Consider the following 20,857-nt stretch of genomic DNA (forward strand, 5'->3'; position numbering starts at 1 on the left):
TACACGTGTAGACATCTTCACCTTTCAAAAACACTCTGTTCTGGAAGTTCTGTTGCTAATAATTTTAGAGTTTAATTAGCTGAGACAAAGAAAGCATTTGTCACTTAAATTCCCAGACAGTGACTTGGCAAAATGACACCTACTAGATTAAGAGTAAAAACGAAGAGGAAAGAAAAACAAATTAGGTATCATTTCATGCTAGTTGGGTATCAGTATATGAGAATGGTAAATGTTTCACTTTTTAATTTCCAGATTCAAATTATTAGTGCAGCTCATGTAGAGATACAGGAACAAGAGAATAGTATTTGAAATAATATGGAATATCACTGCATATTGAATATTAAATATTGAATATATAACATTGAATATTATTTTGGCCAGGTGTGGTGGCTCACATCTGTAATCTCAGCACTTTGGGAGGCTGAGGGAGGCAGATCGCTTGAGCCCAGGAGTTTGAGACTAGCCTGGGCAACATAGGGAGAGCCCATCTCTCTTTTTTAAAAAAATTCATTACATAAAAACAGATTGGGGCAATGGTTTGTTTATGTACTTGCTTTTGACATCATATTTTGCTCCTTCAACTAAAACGGTTTCCTCCATCTAGGATGTTGTGGTGTCTGAGAAATTAAGAAACTTAAAATGGTTTCCTCTTGCTATAAAGTAATGCAATTTTCTCTCTTATGGATTTCTTCCTCTTTCAGGGATTCAGTGTCAAAATTTATGAGAGTATTATTGAGCCTGGTACATAAACGTTTTATGTAAAGTTAATCCGGTTGAGTATTTGGGAGCAGGAGGATCTCAGAGAGGACAGAAAACTGTTTATGAAAACTAACAGGTGACGATGAAACATTCCAGTGGTTCTGCAGATGATTCTGACTCATTATTTTCTCTTCATGAACGTCATATTTAGAAAAGAATTTTTTCCTTCTAAACAAAGTGAATTTATTAAGTAACAATTCAGCTATTTTTATTTATCAACAATATGTAAGTGCTGGATTAAAATACTCGATCAATATGAGATAACAATGGTGTTCTAGTGAAGACACAGAAATCCAACGATGAAGCCTTATCATGAGTAAATGGATGGTTTCCATTAGATTTTGTCAAATATTGAATACAGATCTCCATTAATACCTCTCTGGGCTCGAGGGGCCCAAATTAAAAAAACACTTGTAAACACAGTCAAGAGGAAAAGGAAACCGTGAGATATAGAGAATCTGGGGTAAGGCAAGGTCTTGCCATGCGCATCCCCTCTTTGGCATCATCAACAAATTATCTGCACGTTTTTCAGTGTATGTTACTTGTGTTTTGGAACTTTTTTCACTAATACCATGCTCTGCCATCTTCTAAGTTTCCAATCTGTGATGGTCTGTTATAGGTTACAATAAATGTTTCTGTGACATCAATGAGCTCATTTGTGATCAGTAAATAGGAGCATGAACTCAGTGTAACATGGAGTTATTCTGGCTTCTAGGTATGGGCTCTGGAATAGCAGAAGTAAAATTGTAACTCTAAGGAGGAAAGGAAAGTTCTCAGTCATTTCAGCTCTTTCTTAGGGAAATAAAAGGAGTGCCTGCACCTGGGGCTCCTCCCCAGAGAGGCATACCCCTGAGATTTGCATGATTCTGGGCCCTGACTGGTTGCATTTCCTCCTGTGCTCCGAGTTCCTCTTCCACCTGCTTTGCTCAGCACTCAGAAGCCAATAATCCCACTCAATTGTTTCTATGCATTTTTAACAACCCCTGAGGCGGCCTTCACCACATGATAAGTTGCCTGCCTAGGCTATCCAGGTTACCTCTAGAAGATTATTCATGTTTTTGTTTTTGTTAGTGCTTTAGTTACACAGATATACACTTTTTGAAAAGTTTATCCCTAATCTTATTTTTACTGTAAACTCTTTATAATGAACATTATGGCAGAATGCATTGTTTTTGAGGGACAGATGTCTTGTGTTATTGTAGAAGTATTGTACACTTAGTGGATACTTATTAAATGCTGACATATTATTTATTATTAATTGTCACAGGAATTTTAAAAAGTAATTCCATGGAATGACTGTATTAACAAGAAACCTAATTACAGGAATTGAGCAAGACCATTTGACTCTAGATATTAGAATCTCTGAATGTCATTTTATTTTATTTTATTTATTTTGAGACAGTCTTGCTTTGTCATCCAGGCTGGAGTGCAGTGGCATGATCTTGGCTCACTGCAACCTCCGCCTCCGGAGTTCAAGTGATTCTCCTGCAAGTAGCTGGGACTACAGACGCCCACCACTAAGCCCGGCTAATTTTTGTATTTTTAGTAGAGACGGGGTTTCACCATGTTGACCAGGCTGTTCTCGATCTTCTGACCTCATGATCTGCTCGCCTCGGCCTCCCAAAGTGCTGGGATTACAGGTGTGAGCCACCGCACCCGGCCTAAGAGTCATTTTAATTTGTAAGATATGTTTACTGTTTTAGAGAGACAGAGGCTGACTTTTCATTTTCAAGGACTGCTGAACAATCATCCATGAGTTCTTGAAGTTGAATAACAGGAAACTGTACTTGTTTTTCAAACCATTTGGCTACTGTAAGAAGCTGCTGGTCACAAAACGCACGTCCAATAAACTGCAGTCCTATTGGCAACCCTTGGTTTGAGAGTGCAACAGGGATACTCACTGCTGGCAATCCTGGGAAAAGAAGGAAACCCAGTAGGTGATTAATTCTCCATTCTAATTAGCAGAGACCTCTTCCACTTTTCGGTGCTAAGAAGTACAATGCAGGCTAAGGTTTAAAAAACAGCTAAAAATATTATGCTATATAATGCTTTTGAACTGTTTTGTTTACTTAAAAATATATCTTGGAAATCATTCTGTATCAGTTCACAGAAACCTTTTTCATTCATTTCTTATTGCTGTATAGTACTCCATTACTTGGTTTCACCATAATTGAGTAAACCAGTCTTCTATGATTATTTAGATTGTTTTCAATATTTAGCTACTTTATACAATGCCCCAGAGAATTACCTTGTGTATGTATTTTTTTGGTATTTTTGAAATTTTCTTAGATGAAGAGGAGATTGCTTCATCAAAGGACAAATGCATATGTAATTAGATATTGCAAAATTTCCCTGCAAAGAAGTTGTACCATTTTGAACTTCCACCTATAGCCTTGCAAACAGATTGTGTTGTTCGGTTTTTGAATTTTTGGCTATTAGATGAGAAATTAGCTCAGGGTAGTTTTAATTCCAGGTTTGGGCAGAGAAAGTACAAAATCCCAGAACATCTTGTTATACCATGAAATAAGTTTTCAAAAATTAATGGGGACAGTTTTAAAGGACACATATAACTTGAAGGGGCTCTTATTGGCCAAATTTAAGGCAATCTGAGCATCAAAAACAATACTGACAGTAATTGCTTATAATACATTGAATTAAAGAAAAAAAGGAAGACTCTTCTTTAGAGAATACTGCTAGCTAATAAATGTAGAAGGAATGATAGAATTAGTAAAGCCAGAATTTTGTAATTCTCTAGCTAATATTTCAAGGATGATCAATGAATGCTAAAACTGAGTTCAAGATTATTGGAAAATAGGATATTCACATGGTCTCAAAACATCACCCCAGAAATCGCTAAAAAAATGATAAAAGGAAAAATGTACCTTTTTATAAAGAAACATCTAGCAGTTACTTCCTTAGCCAAGTGATCAACTTGGTTTCCAAAAATAATATCAGTCAGGAAACTGATATTAACTGTTTCCTGACATGAAGATTATGTAGTATTTCTACCAAAAATGTTTAACTCAATCCAATCATGAGGAAGCAATCTGACAAATCCTGATTATGGATGGGACATCCACAGCACAAGTGGACTGGGCTCTTAACATTTTTTTAAGTGCTAAAGATAAGAACTGTTGAACCAGAGTTCTACATCCAGCAAAAATAACCTTTAAAAATCAAAGGGAAATCAACACACTCTCAAAAGGAAAGCTATGATAAATTTTTCATCAGCAGAACTACCCTAAAAGAAAGGCTAAAGAAATTTCTCTAAATGGAAGTGACACAATAAAGAATCTTGGTACTTCAGGAGGGAAGAAAGAACACAGTAAGCAAAAGTATAGGTAAATGTAATAGACTTTCCTTTTCCTCGTAAGTTTTTTACATTATGTTTGATGATTGAAACAAAAATTACAGCACAGCCTGATATGGTTTTAAAGAAAAAAGAGAGGTGAGGTGATTGTTCTAGGTTTTAAAAAGAAACCATAAACCAATGTAATATATCAGGCAGAAAGATAATTTATAAAAGACACTTTTGGTAGGACTGAGAAAATTTGAATATAAACTACATTTGAATTATTAATCATGTTAGTTTTCTTAGGTATGACAATGGAATTGTGGTTCTGTAAGAGAATTTATTCTTATAAGATTTGTACAAAAGAATTTAGGGGTGAAGTGTCATGACATCTGAAACTTTCAAATGATTCAGGTAAAAACAAAGTTGTGTGTGCATGTGAGTGTGTGTGTGTAGAAAGGGGAAGAGAAGGGCAAAGCAAATAAGGCAAAATGTTAACAAGATTACATACATGGGAAGGGCATAACAGCATTCATTATACTACTTTTTCAGCTTTTCTGTGGGTTTTAAATTTTACGAAATAAAAGTTAAAAAAAAAACTACTAAGTGTGTTGTGTTTGTGTGTGTGTGGTGAGAGGGCATGCATGTGTACTGATATGGTTTGGATCTGTGTCCCCACCCAAATCTCATGTTGAATTGTAATCCCCAGTGTTGAAGGTGGGGCCTAGTGGAAGGCGACTAGATCATGGGGACGGTTTCTCATAAATGGCTTAACACCATTCCCCTTGGTGCTGTTCTCGTGATAGTGAATGAGTTATTACAAGACTTGGTTGTTTTAAAAGTGTGTAGCATCTTTCCCCTTTCTTTCTTGCTTGGGCTGGGCCATGTAAGACATGGCTGCTTCTCCTTCACCTTCCACTGTGAATTTAAGTTTCCTGAGGCATTCTCAGAAGCGGAAGCTGCTCAGCTTCCTGTACAGCCTGTAGAGCTGTAAGCCAATTAAACCTCTTTTTTAAAATAAATTATCCAGTCTCAGCTATTTCTTTATAGCAGTGTCAGAACAGACTAATATATGTACACACACACACTCCTAAGCAATCCAAAAGGATAGACTTTTGCTTTTAGGGAACCATCTAGCTAGAATCTTAAGTTGAAGACCAGAGCACCTGCCTAAGAATTTGAAGAAAACCAGAATGTTCCTGAGGAATCCTCACCTGCCATATTTACAGCTTGTGTAAAAATATCATCCTGGGCACTTCGGGTTCTGTTGTCCTCTTTGATGAACTCCAAGTATGGTACTGCCTCACTCAAGGTAGTGGGAGTTAGCAAGACATCTACTCCAGAGTTAAAAGCATTTACAAAGTCATTAGCAATGAGGCGTCTCACTTTCTGTGCTTTGACGAAATAATTTTCGTAGTTTCTGTGTGAAAAAAGTGGGTGTCGTTTTTAAGGATTTTTTGGTATTTTTCTTTTAATCAATTATCTTACATTAGGCTTGATAAAGAACCATTGGATTTCCATTTTCTGGCTTAGAATAAAAAGTTTGGCTTGCCTGTGTAATGCCCACTCCCTTCCCCGCGGCTCCCCAGTGGTGCGGCGTATATGAGAGAGGAGTGTTTTTCTATCATACATGCCACAGGGGGAAGTTTGCGGATGAAGCAGAGCTTAAAGGTGTTTCAATTAAGTTAGAAAACTGACACAGACTGTTGAGAAATCTTTGCGACTTTTCCCACCCAAAACAGCCTGGGGCCTGACATCTTCTGCCCTGGGCCCCTTTCTCTTGATGTGGAAAGTCTGAATGCAGTATTTATAGACTTCTAAGGTTTTAAAATCCTGCATCAGGAAGAAAATCAGAAATACTGGTTGGTGAAATAAAGAGTTTAGACATTGTTTAAAAAAAAAAAAAAAAAACCACTGGATTCTTGGCTTTTATGAGGAGGCACCACTAAGATTCTTAACATATAAAAATGAATTCTCTTCCATTGTGCTGCCACTCTAAAAGCTTATATATATAAATTAATCAATCAGAATTCAGAATGCACTAGTAGATGCAATTCTACATGTATAATCTCAAAATATTAATAATTCCAGGGCTATCATTAAACAAGAATATTCATTGGTGAGGAAAGTAAAGCACATAGCAATAAATTACTTTCTAAAGGTTACTGAGACAGACAGTGGTAGACTATGCTGTATTTGAATTTTGTATTTTATGGATAGATATAGTCCAGGGGTAGAAATGTGAAATTCAAGAATGCTTATTTTACTAAAAAGACTAAAGAAAAGGCCAGACATAGGAGCAACCATAAGTCAATGATACTAAGAAAAGGAATAAAACTCCTTTGGATTCTTCTGAAGCTGTTAGGAGAGGCTAGCAAGAACTAACTGTTCTAAACCTCAGTTCCCACAACAGTAAAAATGGATATACTTGCTCCAGTTTTACTGAGGGCCAAATAAAATATGATAAAAATGTGAAATATATTTTACTCTAAAAGGGTGGTACAGCAGTATCATAGGTCCTTACTCTTATTTGACCACCAGGTCTACAGAGAGACCAATGCAGGCAACACATATAATTTACACACTGACAACAACTAAGTGGTTTAAACACCACAGTCCAAAACCTGAATTTTATAAAGAACAAATACTGGCCAGGCCTGGTGGCTCATGCCTGTAATCCCAGCAATTTGGGAGGCTGAGGCGGGTGGATCACAAGGTCAGGAGTTTGAGACCAGCCTGGCCAACATGGTGAAATCCTAACTCTACTAAAAATACAAAAAAATTTAGCCAGGAGGTGGAGGATGCAGTGAGCCAAGATTGCGCCACTGCACTCCGGCCTGGCGACAGAGCAAGACTCCGTCTCCAAAAAAAAAGAAAAAGAAAAAAAGAACAAATACTTGTTTTCTATTAAATTTCTTCCCACTTTAAATACGGCTCAGAAGAAGAATTGCTTCCATCCAAGATGGAGTAATGGAGATGGAATTTACCCTGTGTTATGGTTTGAATGTTTGCCCCCTGTAAAACTCATGCTGAAATTTAATTGCCACTGTAACAGTATTAAGAGATGGGGCCTTTAAGAGGTGACTGGGCCATAACAACTCTACTCTTGAGTGGGACTGGTGCCATTCTAAGAGGGAAAGTTCAGCCCCCCATGTGCTTTCCCTTTCTCTCCCTCTTTTTCTCCCCACCCTTGCTTTCTGCCATGTGTGGACATAGCAAGAAGGCCCTCACCAGGTGCTGGCTTCTCAGTGTTGGACTTCCCAGCCTCCAGAACTGTGAGCCAGTAAATCTCCATTCATTATAAATCACCCAGTCTCAGACATTCTGTTATAGCAGCAAAAATGAACTAAGCCTGCTTCTCAGAATAGGGGATTTAAAAAAAAAAAAAAAAAAAAAAAAAAGAACTAAGACACCCTGCCTTGTTAAACAACTAGAAAACTGGACAAAATATATGAAATGACCATTTTCAGACATTTAGACAACAGACATTCAGGAGAAAAAGTGGTGAGAGAAGAGAAACAAATGAAGTAAGCCAGGTCAGGTGTGGTCCCTCATGCCTGTGGGGGATGTGAGTGGGGGGCGCGGAGGATTCCTTGAGCCTAGGAGCTTGAGACCAGCCTGGGCAACACAGGGAGATCCTGTCTCTACAGAAAAGTCTGCAGTAGTCCTAGCTTCACTGGGGGGTGGAAAGTGTTGAGGGTTGCTTAGAAGAGCTTAAGCCTGGGAGGTCGAGGCTGCCAGTGAGCCATGGTCACACCAATGCACTCCGGCTTGGGTGACCAAGTGAGGTCCTGTCTCCAAAAAAAGAAAAGAAAAGAAAAGAAAATGAGATATGCCCTTTGATTTCCTCAGCTTAATGCCTAGAGGCAGTTTGCAGGCCTCATTCCAGAGAGGAAGCTAAACAGTATGGGGGGCGGGGTAAGTTAAAGAGACAGAGATCTGAAGTTCAAGGAGGCAAAGGTAGCTAGAATTTGCAAAGCAGGGTACTGAGTAGGAGGGAGTGGCACATAGAGCTCAAGAGATCTGCAGGGAGATTCCTTGAGTCTTTGGTTGAGTACTGATCTATGAATGCATGAGAAGAAATTCCCAAGGCTGGGGAAACAATCCCCAAAAAGCAGTGGACCCAACAATTCCTAGAGCTCAAACAGTGCTGGAAATAGTTTGTGTTTCTAACAGCCAAAGCAAAAAGACTTCAATATATGCAACATCAAAGCACCACCTCAAAGTAAAGTAAAATTAGCCCCGGACTAAAGGCTGCTTTGGATTTATCTTCACAAAGCTTTAAAAGAAGACTTGAAAAGATCCAACAAATTCCAAGCAACTTTATTGCACCCTGGGAAAAAGCCCAACACTGTTTAAAGGAATATAACAAAAGTCTAGCAAATGCCAATGTAAAATTCACAATATACAGGCATGAAAAGAAGCAAAAAATATGACCCATAACCAGAGAGGGAAAAAGCATTAATACAAACAGATGCAAACATGTTGGAATGAGTACATAAGAACATTAAAAGCTACCATAAATACATTCTTTTTTTTTTTTTGGAGACAGAGTCTCCTGGGTCATTCTGTTACCCAGGCTGGGGTGTAGTGGCACAATCTCAGGTTACTGTAACCTCTGCCTCCCAGGTTTAAATGATTCTTGTACCTCAGTGTCCTGAGTAGCTGGGATTACAGGCATATGCCACCCCACCCAGCTAATTTTTGTATTTTTAGTAGAGACAGGTTTTGCCATGTTGGCCAGGCTGGTCTCAAACTCCTGACCTCAAGTGATCCACCTGCCTCGGCCTCCCAAAGTGCTGAGATTACAGGCGTGAGCCACTGCACTCAGCCTAAGTATGTTCTATATGTTCAAGATGGTAGAAGAAAACATAAAATAATGAAGAAATTGAAGGGATAAGAAGACCTACATGGAACTTCTAGAGGAAAAAAATACAATGTATAAAAAATATACTGGAAAGAATCCACATAACAGAAAAAAAGATGAGTGATTCTGAAAACAGTAATGGAAACTAACCAAAAGGAAGTAGAGAAGGAAAAAAGACTGGAGAAAAAAAAAGAATGTAGTGTCTGTGAGCTGTGGGACAACATCAGGCAGATTAACACACGTGTGAAAAGAGTTCCAGACAGATGGAGGACAGAAAAAACATTTGAGAAAATAATAGCCAACATTTTCCAAATTTGATTAAAACTATAACTCAACCAATCAAAGCTGCTTAACAAACCCCTATGCAGAAGAAATATGCAGAGAACCATACCAAGGCATATCACAGTCAAATTCCTGAAAACCAATGATAAACAGAAAAATCTTAAAATCAGCCAGAGAAAAAAAACATACATTATATACAGAGGAATGACCATAAGAATGACAACAGACTTCTCAGAAACTATGTAAACCAGAAGACAATGGAACAAAACCTTTACAGTACAGAAAGAAGGAGCAACCTATGTTTTTTGTTTTTGTTTTTGTTTTTGTTTTAAAAAGAGATGGGCTCTCGCTCTGTGGCTCAGGCTTAAGTACAGTGGTGCGATTATAGCTCACTGCAGGTTCTCACTCCTGGGCTCAAGCAATCCTCCCACCTCAGCCACCTGAGTAGCTGTAACTACAGGAGTGCACCTGTGGCCCAGCTTAACCTATATTTTTAAACCCAGAGAAAATATCTTTCAAAATTAAAAGCAAAATAAAGAGTTTTACATATAAACCAAAGCTGAAAGAATTCACTGCCAACAGGACTACAAGAAATATTAAAGAAAGTTCTTCAAGTAAAAACAAAATTATACCAGATGGATATTTACATCTCTAGAGCAGAGAGAAAAGCACCAGAAATACTAAATATGTAGGTAAATATAAATGACACTATTTTTCTCATTTTAGATCTTTTTTTAAGAGAAAAATTACTATTTAAAGAAATAAAGCAGAAAAAAAGGTTAAAAGAAAAAAAGAACAGATGGGACAAATAGAAGATAAATAGCAAAAGGTGGATATAATTGTGGTACATAAGTAACATTTATGTCAATTAAAAATAAAACTCTTCCTGGTCAGGCATGGTGGCTCATGCCTGTAATCCCAGCACTTTGGGAGGCCAAGGTAGGTGGATCACGAGGTCAGGAGTTCGAGACCAGCCTGGCCAATATGTTGAAACCTCGTCTCTACTAAAAATACAAAAATTAGCTGGGTGTGGTGGCGTGCGCCTGTACTCCTAGGTACTCTGGAGGCTGAGGCAGAAGAATTGTTTGAACCCAGGAGGCGGGGTTGCAGTGGACCAAGATTGTGCCGCTGTACTCCAGCCTGGGTGATAGAGCGAGACTCTGTCTCAAAAATAAAAAATAAAATAAATAAATAAATAAACTCTTCCTGGCACATAAGTTGACTTCATAAAATAAAAAAAGTATTCCAAATCGCAGTTTTCCTATCACCTTTGTCCACCCAAGTTGACCCAACTTGGAACTGACTCAGGAGCTAGGGATACCAGCAGTACTTTGAACTTCCTTTTATCAGAACCCCCCAAATGGTGATCATGAGAAATGCTTTCTGACTCCTCTCCTTCAATTTCTTTTTATGCTGTTACAATGACCTATATAATTCATCAACTTGTGCCCTGAGATAAACAGTATGTTTCTAATCAGTAATATTTGGCAAAAGTAACATCTTTAGCTTAATAAGAGTTTTCCCTTAGAAAATTTCTTAGCAATATTTCATTTTCTTTTCCTACTCCAAATTCATTACAAGCATCTGGTCAATATGGTAATAGTCTTTTAATCTGGAACATAATCAAATAGTATTCTTTTTTTTCTTTGTCTTTTTGAGATGGAGTTTCACTCTGTTGCCCAGGCTGGAGTGCAGTGGCATTATCTTGGCTCACTGCAACCTCTGCCTCTTGGGTTCAAGTGATTCTCCTGCCCCAGCCTCCCGAGTAGCTGGGATTACAGGTGCCCACCACCACGCCCAGCTAATGTTTGTACTTTTAGTAGAGATAGGGTTTGGTCATGTTGGTCGAACTCCTGACCTCAGGTGATCTGCCCACCTCAGCCTTCCAAAGTGCTGGGATTACAGGCATGAGCCACTGGGCCTGGCCTCAAATAGTATTCTTAGAAAAAGTAATCCTGTGGCCCGGCATCGTGGCTCATGCCTGTAACACCTGCACTTTGGAGGCTGAGGTGGGCGGACTGCTTGAACCCAGGAGTTGGAGACCAGCCTGGACAACATGGCGGGATCCCGTCTCTACAGAAAATACAAAAATTAGCTGGGCATGGTGGTACACGCTTGTAGCTTCAGCTACTAGGGAGGCTTAGGTGGGAGGATCACTTAAGCCCAAGAGGTCAAGGCTGCAGTGAGTTGAGATCACTCCACTGCACTCCAGCCTGGTGATAGAGTGAGACCCTGTCTCAAAAATAAAAAGTAATTCTAACTATCAGCCTGAGAGGATGCACAGATAAATAAAACGCTTTCTGCCCTTGAGGGCATGGAGAAAAACTCCATGTAATGAAGTTCTGCATTACAACAACCAATCTTGCTTTTTCACACTTCTCATGTCCTCTTAGACATACGTGGTGGTATAGAAGATGAGGCTTGTTCACAAGGTCGTGAATAAACTCATAATGAAGACAATTGAAGGAGGAGTCATGGTCATTTTGAATTCTTTCTTAGAGCAAAGACGTACATAATATAAGGAAAAACTAAGTTGATTCAATACATTTTCAAGAGACAATACAACTCCCTGCTTAAGGCTCTAACAGCAATAAACCCATGTGGTAATACCTAAGGGACATTTAATGAGATTAAAATCCTTAATGGCTTCCTACTCACACTCATCCCTTGGTGTCTGTTGGGGGTTTGGTTCCAAGACCCCTTTGGATACCAAAATCTGAGGATATTCAAGTCTCATATAAAATGGTGTAGTATTTGCATAAAACCTATGCACACCTCCTGCACGTTTCAGATCATCCCTAGATTACTTGTAACATCTAATACAATGTAAATGCGATGTAAACAGTTGTTATACTGTATTGCTTTTTAATTTGTATTACTTTTTATTGTTGTATGTTATCTTTTATTTTATTTTTTGAATATTTTTGATTTGTGTTTAGTTGAATCCAAGCTTGCAAACCCCACAGATATGGAGGGCTGCCTGTCATGTGTACCAATCGTTTAGCTAAAGTACCAATATTTCTTTTGTTTTTGAATACCAGGACCCAAAAGAGCCATAAACAGGTCTTTTCTAATTCAAATCCTAAAGATTTTGTTTCTTTACTAAATATCTTGACTTATAAGACCTGATAGAGACATGTTACTTGAGGTTTCAAGAATGAAGAAAATTCCTAAATGAGTTGTCTTACTCTTTTAATAAGAAAAAGTTTCCTGAGAGAATTCTTCCTCTCACCACATCATTGAACCCTTCTCGTCTGGTTGCAGCATACATGGCTTCAGTGGACACATTAATGTCACATCTGTGACCTGAAAATAAGATAAGGGTAAATATTACTTGAAAGGAAGTAAAGTCAGTGAAGTTTGGGCTAAAACCAGGCCTAGATTCACTTTATTTATTTATTTATTTTTTTGAGATGGAGTCTCACACTCTGTCACCCAGGCTGGAGTGCAGTGGCGTGATCTCAGCTCATTGCAACTTCTGCCTCCCTTGTCAGTGATTCTCCTACCTCGGCCTCCTGAGTAGCTTAGATTACAGGTATGCAGCACCATGCTCGGCTAATTCAGATTCACATTTTTGTGACCAATATTAAAGTTTAGGGAGTTGCCCTTAATGGTTTCTTTTCCCTATCTGCCTTTTGACTGACTGGTCATGGAGAGAGAAGAAAAGAACCAAGAAAGAAACTCCATTTGTTTACTCCCTCATTCATTCATTCAAACATTTATTGAGCTCCTACCATGTATCAGGCACTACATTAGTGGAATTGAGCATACGACAACAAGATACTATCCCTTCAAGTTATTCACAGTCCTGAGAGGCAAACCAAACATACACAGATATTTATGACAAATAGTCAGTACAAGTCTAAAATGACAAAGGTAAAAAATGACTCACTGATTAACTTTTCTGAATCATTAACATTATCTCAAGCATTAACTTTTTTGTCACTAATAAGTGAACTTTTCAAACGTTTGCAACAACTACCTTAAAAATAAAATAACCCAGCCATCTTACCATATTGTAGCCCATCAAATCTTGCCATATTCGATGCCACTTCCGTTGTGCACAATACATGGTAGCAGACAATTGAATAACTGGTGTGAGGAAGGGATACTTCAAGTACTTTGGCCCCCTCAGACTCAAAGAGGTCAGCAGCTTTGGACCAAAGAGACCGTACTTCACTTGATAATTCTGGTATAAGATATTCCTTACAGGAAAAAGTCAAGATACAAAATTGAAACTGTATAGATCATTTCATAAAAATTTGTACTTCATCTGTATAGATGATTTTATAAAAATTTGTACTTCAGGACCTTTGGTAATACATTAGAAAATATGATAAAATTGCTGGTAGGTAGCTAGAAAGACTGAATCCATTTAAGAGCTTGTGGTATGACAAAGCATAGTACTAGATATTATGATCTGGATATAACGACATTAAAGATTGGAGATCTAGTTGGGGAAAATATTTGTTAAATGCTCATTATGTATCAGGTACCTAACAGCATATCAGTATATATCAGCATATATGCTAATTGCTCATGTATTAGGTACCCTGTTAGATGATTTTCAAAGGTTCTCTCATGTCATGCTTTTAACAAGCCTGTGATCTAGGTATTATAATCCTTCATTTTGTTAATGAAAAATCTTGACATAAGAAGTTACTTTCCTAATGTTAAATAGCAGGTAAGTAGAGGGTCTAGGATTTCAAACTGGGTCTGTTTAAAAGCCTGTGTTCTCTGTAAATAAATTCTTAAAAGAAGGTACAGATATGCCTTTTTTTTTTGAGGCAGAGTCTTGCTCTGTCACCCAGGCTGGAGTGCAGTGGTGCAATCATGGCTCACAGCAGTCTCAACCTCCTGGACTCAAGCAATCCTCCCACCTCAGCCTCCTAAACAGCTAGGACCACAGATGCATGCCACCGCACCCCACAACTTTTTTTTTTTTAACTTTTTGTAGAGATAGGGTCTCTGTATGTTGCCCAGGCTGGTCTCAAACTCCTGATCTCAAGCGATCTTCCTGCCTTGGCTTCCCAAAGTACTGGGATTACAGGCGTAAGCCACTGCACTTGGCCTTACATATATTACCTTAATGGAAGATTTTAAATAAAGTAGTATTTCTCTATAGCAGTGGTCTTACCTGGGGGTTACTTTTGTCTCCTTTTCCCTAACCAGGAGACACTTGACAATGTTTGAAGACATTTTTGGTTGTGGGGTTGTGGTTTTGGTGGTGGGGTACTACTTGCATGTAGGGGTAGAGGCCAGGGATGCTACTAAACATCTTACAATGCACAGGACAGTCTCTCACAACAAACAATTACCAGCCCCAAACACCAACAGTGCTGAGGTTGTGAAACTTCATTATTCTGCAGGGTAACTTATCTCCCTAAAAGATTTAAAGCAGTAATATATTGCAAGCCTTAATATTTTTAAAAGGTTAGTAATTTAACATTATAACATTCACGTATTCATTACTCAATTGCTACTGTAATAGATGCAGTAGTAATAATAATAACAGCAAAGATGTTAACATTTTTTGAGGCATTACTATGCAAGGTATGGCTTTGGGCTAAGTCCCTTCTTTACATTAGGGATTGGCAAACTATGGCCCATAGGCCAGATATGACAAGCCAGCTGGTTTTTTGAAAATAAAAGTTTTATTAGAACAGAGACACACTTTTTCATTTACATATTGCCTGTGGCTGCTTTCTCACTATAATGGCAGAGTTAAGTAGTTATGATAAAGACTGTATGGTCCACAAAGTCTAAAATATTTACTATCTTGCCCATTACAGAAACAATTTGCAGACTTAACATGACTGTCTAATCGATCCTCACAAATCTCTCTAAAGGCAATATTTTTATTATTCCCATTTTACAGATGGGGAAATTGAGCTAAAAGAGATTAACTCACATACTCAACTCACATGATTAATAAAAGTGGCAAAGCAGAGATTCAAACCCACCCAATCCGCCTCCCAAGTCTGTGCTCTCTATTGAACTTGACAGTGTTTCTATAAAGTAATGAAAGGAAAAAGTTACCTTCGGAATTCCTATACATAGTTTGCTCACATCTGCCAAACTGGGAAGCATGAATGGTTTATTAATAGGGTCATGTACTGTGGTAGAGTCCTTGGGGTCAGGTCCAGCCAGTGCACCTGTAAGGAGCAATACTTATGAATGGCAGATACATTGTTGTATAGAGAAACTGTTGCAAATGATATAGAATTATATAAATACCCAACACAACTGCTGCATCATCCACACATCTGGTTAAGATTCCTGGCACATCCATCGAATTCACCAGGGGAATGAGACCATGACGGGAAACTAAGCCATAGCTTGGTTTGAAACCAACAAGCCCACAGTGGGCAGCAGGATTTCTGGTCGATCCTCCTGTATCTGATCCTAAAGCCCTGGAATTTAAATGGAATTATCTTTAGAAGAATGATATATCTCTAATTATATTTGGAATCTACCCTTTGAATTGTATATTTTTAAACTGTATTTTCCTCTGATTACACAAAAGTAACACATGTTCATCTCAGAGAATTCATAAAGTATAGAGAACTTTAGGTACTCAATATTCTAATACCCAGAGGAAAACAATGTTAACATTTTGGTATATTAACTTCAAGTCTTTTTAAAAATGCATATTTTCATCGTTGAGATAATTCTGTAATCATGAGTTTCCATCCCTTTTTTAACATGAGCCTTTTACTATGTCATTAAAATTCCTGAAAATGTAAAGTATATGTAATATTCCATCATATAAATTGGTGATTCCTGGTATTTTAAAGTCCATTCTCCTTTCAATATACATATAAATCTTGCACTTTCCTCTGATGTTGATCCTGAAAACAAATCAAATTAATGACAATTTTACAGTATGATTTTACAGACTAAATATGCCCCTCCTAGAAATTCAGATAAAGCCCTTTGCTACCCACCCCATTTAAAATCATGGATAGAGATGTATAATAATTTACTTAAATACTTACGTTGTTTCTAACTAGAATAACTATTTAATAAATAACTTTGTAATTAAAATCTCTGAACATAAATTTTTGCTTATGTGTGAGTACTTTCTAGGCTAGCTTCCAAGAAGTAGACTTAGAGCACATAAGCTTCTGATATATACTGTCCAATTACTTGTCAGAAAGATTATGCCAATTTATATTCCCAGTTGCAGTGAGTCAGATTGTGTTTTAAAGTTTCAGTACCATCACTGAGTACTAGGAATTTTTAAAATTGTTAGTGTGATAACCAAAAAGTTTTTATTAATGTGCATTTCAAATAATTTTGCACTTATTTATACATGCATTACTCAACTACAAAGTGACTGTTCATTTCTTTACCCAGTTACCTACAGAGTTTGTGTTGTTCTTATTTTAAAAAAACAGAAAACTAACCTGGAGGACATTATGCTAAGTAAAATGAGCCAGTCACAGAAAGACAAATACTATATATGACACTACGTACACGAGATAACTAGAGTAATCAGATTCATAAGACAGAAAGTAGAAGGTGGTTACCAGGGCTGGGAGGAGGGTTGAAGGGTACACGGTTTTAGTGTTGCAAGATGAAAAGTGTTCTGAAGACTGATTGCACAACGTTTTTAATACTTTTGAACTGTACATTTAAAAATGGTTACGCTGGTAAATTTTATGTTATGTGCATTTTACCACAATTAAAAAACCATTTCAGGAAAACAAAAGTTGTGCTGTAGAATAGTACATATCTACTATAAAAATTAAGATATCATATAACTATATGATGTATAAAGTAAGATTTCTCTTATAATCACAGCCCCCACAATAACTGTTACCAGTTCTGATATGCATTCATCCAGACATCCAGTACTTCTATGCAATGACTGACATATATATGTATGCAATTGTTACTTTTAACAGAAATGGATTCTGCGACTTATTTTTCACTTAACATATTTATCTTGGTTATTTTTCCATGTCACTGCATGGTGCTCTAACTCATTCTTTTCAGTGGCTGCATAGTACTCCAGGAATCTTCCTGTTTTTAAAACGATCGCAAAAGAAACAAATCAAAAAGGGGGAAACAAATCAAAAAGGGGGAAACAAAAGCAGAACACTTTACAGTTTGACATACATTCAATCTGAAGTTATTTTTGGTCTGTGCTTCTATTGCTTATATTTAAAGTGAAGCTTTGGGCTGAACAATGCTCCTAACAATAACATGGCACTCAGAAAATGCAAATTATATTTCCTTCCTTACAGTGTCAAGTTAAGCTACAAAATCAGACTGTTGCTTTCACAATTTTAAAAGATACATTTTCTTGTTAGCATTCACTGACGGCTGTGTAAAAGTAAAACTTACATTTCCATAGGAATTATGTGTCAAAGTGCCATCTACTCAAAGCACATTCAGAAAGATGAACACTAAGTGGGATGATGAGGACAGAAAAAAAGCACCTAATCCTGCAGTCCTAACTTGTCATAACTCACATTAATATTAATGCAATGCTATAAAATTCCACAGAGTTCAAATGAAATGGTTTTACTTGTTAATAAGATTTTAGGAAAACTGAAAAAAAAATCTGCAGAACTCACATCTCCATAGCTCTAAAAATATATAAATAATTTATGGATTGCAATGTGTGTGAAAGAACTTAGTTTTAATGGATAATTAAGGGGAGATAAAATATAAAACTATTATTAAAGAAACACATTCATTTTGATTAAATTGAGACTGATAAATATAGCAATGGCCATATTTACTTTCTTTTCTTTGGGTAGTTAAGAAATGCTTTACAAATGGAACTGAAAATATCATCAATGGATTCTTACCAAATACAAAGTATGATAGATAAACAGAATCAGCACCTAAAGCTGGGAGGAGGGAGGAGCCAAGTACAGATATAAAAATACATAAATAAAATAAAATACAAAGTACAGAAATAAAATAACTCCAATAATAACAATAAAAAAAATTCCTAAAGCTTGAGAAAACTTTACTTACTGATGTACATTTTTAATTGCAGATTTCTGAAAACACTATTTAAAATATCTTATTAATACATATTAGCATTTTTTTTCTTTTTTCTCCTTTTTTTTTTTCCAAAAGTCTGATCTTGCTGAAGGATAAACATTACTAACAGTTTAGTTCAGCAGCACTCAACTAAAGTCATTGTATGTTAGTCCCTAAATATTTGTACAATCAGTGAGCACACACTGAAATTATTTAAAAATGAAATGCAATGAAGTTCATTTATGTTCAATGCTTTATTCTACAAGATCCACAAAATCATATTTTAAGAGAACCGGATACCATGGAGAAAAATTTGTTATCTTAAATTAAAATTAAAAGTATTAAATATACATAATGTACTGTACAGTTGAGTGCAACTACAAGATATAATTTTGATATACCTTTGAGCACATACAGCTCACTAAAAAGAAAAATACCAAGGTATGAACTAGTCTATTGCTGGACACACTTTACGACTGTTTGTATATGGGTGGGTTTTAAAATACAGATAGAGAAAAGCATCTTACGCGTAGCATGTGAACGCCGATACAGCAGCTGCACTCCCACCTGAGCTCCCTCCAGTTATCAGCCAGTCTGAATCTTCATTCTTGTTGTGGGGATTCTGCTTCCTCTTTTCTCTATATTGTTTTGAATAACTCCAGGGGTTTTTAACTGGTCCAAATATACCATCTGTGCTCCCAGATCTGATGAAGTGAAGCAAGATACCTTAGTAAAACTTTCATTTTTTGTGAAAATTTCATCTTCTGAGTATATTACTTGCTTCTGACACTCATTGAGCATTTAAGAACCCACTGTAGCTTGAATTGAAAAAGGTGGGAAGCCTGCTCACATGTAGCTTTCATTAATCGACAGTTGGGGAGGATGGGAAGGAAGAGCATTTGTGGAAGAAAGTAGAGAAAGCTAATCGGCTAAGAAAAGATGTTGTCTCATTTGATCATCCAGTTCGACTGAAGATGATTTCCCCCTTGTGAATCAAGGTCTTCCAGCTGAAAAGGGTCATATTCAGTTAAGTCTTCTGAGGAAATCTCTCCCTTAACCAGAAGTTCTATGGAAAACATTACAAATGGAATGCTAATAACTTTCTTTTAAATTTTTGAAATGATTTTGTTCTCAGATAAATTGCAAAAATAAAAATAACATATAAAGTACTTTATACCCCTTACCCAGATGTACCTACGGTCAATATTTTATCCCATTTGCTTTACTACTTGTGTGCTCTGTGTATATATATATGTACATATATACACAAAGTATGATACAAACTTAAGGGTATCTTAAGGGTCCAACTTACATATATCATAGCCCTTTATCCCTAAATACTTGAGTGTGTATTTCCTAAGAGTAAGGATATCATGTTATACAGTCACAGTACAGTTATCAATCTCAGTAACATTAATATCAATACAATATGTTTACCTAATCTACTGTACGTAATTCAATTATGTCAACTGATTCAATAATGTACTTTGGCCGGGCGCGGTGGCTCACGCCTGTAATTCTAGCACTTTGGGAGGCCGAGGCGGGCAGATCACGGGGTCAGGAGACCATCCTGTCTAACACGGTGAAACCCCGTCTCTACTAAAAATGCAAAAAATTAGCCGGGCGTGGTGGCGGGCGCCTGTAGTCCCAGCTACACGGGAGGCTGAGGCAGGGGAATGGCGTGAACCCGGGAGGGGGAGCTTGCAGTGAGCCGAGATGGCGCCAATGGACTCCAGCCTGGGCGACAGAGGGAGACTCCGTCTCAAAACAAACAAACAAAAAGAATTAATAATAATAATGTACTTTATGGCATTTTATCCCCTTCCTGGATCAAATCTAGAGTCAGGTCTTCCATTTAATTATCATTGTCTCTCTTTTTTTTTTTTTGAGACATTCTCGCTCTATTGCCCAGGCTGGAGTGCAGTGGCGCAGATCTTGGCTCACTGCAAACTCCATCTCCCGGTTTCAAGTGATCCAGGTTTAGGCGATTCTCGTGCCTCTCGAGTAGCTGGGACTACAGGCATCCACTACCACGCCTTGGCCTCCAAAAGTGCTGAGATTACACGTGTGAGCCACTGTGCCCAGGCTCATTGTGATTTTAATTTTGAATTTCCCTAATGATCAAAGATATTAAGCAGTTTTTCATGTGTTTGTCAACTATGTTTTAATCTCTGATGAAATGTCTGTTTAAATCTTTTGTTCATTTTTTAAAAATACAGTTGCTTGTTTTCTTTCTTATTGAGGTGGGAAATGTTCTATGTATTTTGGATATCAGTTCTTTCTGAGATACATGTTTTGCAAATATTTTTCTCTCAGTCTGTGGCTGGCGTTTTCACTTTCTTAGTAGTATATTTCAAAGTACAGAAGTTCTTAATTTTAATGAAGTCTATCAATTTTTTAGTTCTTAATGAAGTCTATCAATTTTTTAAGTGGATTTGTGCTTCATGCGTCCTATCTAAAAGACCTTTGACTAATTCTAGGTCACAAATATTTTTCCCTGTCGTTTTAAATTGTTTTTTTCTGTAGAGACAGGGTCTCACTAGGTTGCCCAGGCTGGTCTAGGACTCCTGGCCTCAAGCAGTTCTACTGCCTCAGTTTCCCACAGTGCTGAGATAACAGGCGTGAGCCACCAGGCCTGACCTCCCCCTAAATTT

General features: G+C 37.4%; 1 protein-coding gene across 2 annotated transcripts in view; it reads right to left on the reverse strand.

The window, feature by feature from the left end:
- Positions 1–228: 228 nt before the first annotated feature.
- The window catches only part of QRSL1 (glutaminyl-tRNA synthase (glutamine-hydrolyzing)-like 1), a 40,994-nt gene continuing 20,365 nt past the window's right edge, over positions 229–20,857 (reverse strand). The window contains exons 6-12 of one of the 2 annotated variants that reach the window (XM_011996266.1): positions 18,731–18,907; positions 15,438–15,613; positions 15,240–15,355; positions 13,213–13,405; positions 12,389–12,506; positions 5,266–5,471; positions 229–2,671 (exon numbers count right to left, since the gene is read on the reverse strand). In XM_011996266.1, the coding sequence (XP_011851656.1) occupies positions 2,451–2,671; positions 5,266–5,471; positions 12,389–12,506; positions 13,213–13,405; positions 15,240–15,355; positions 15,438–15,613; positions 18,731–18,907 (1,207 nt within the window). In that variant the 3' untranslated portion in view covers positions 229–2,450. The remainder of the gene's footprint in view (positions 2,672–5,265; positions 5,472–12,388; positions 12,507–13,212; positions 13,406–15,239; positions 15,356–15,437; positions 15,614–18,730; positions 18,908–20,857) is intronic. The other variant, XM_011996264.1, reaches the window with a different exon arrangement.

The sequence above is a fragment of the Mandrillus leucophaeus genome, unplaced genomic scaffold (genome assembly GCF_000951045.1).
Source record: "Mandrillus leucophaeus isolate KB7577 unplaced genomic scaffold, Mleu.le_1.0 Scaffold507, whole genome shotgun sequence".
NCBI classification, from domain to species: Eukaryota; Metazoa; Chordata; class Mammalia; order Primates; family Cercopithecidae; genus Mandrillus; species Mandrillus leucophaeus.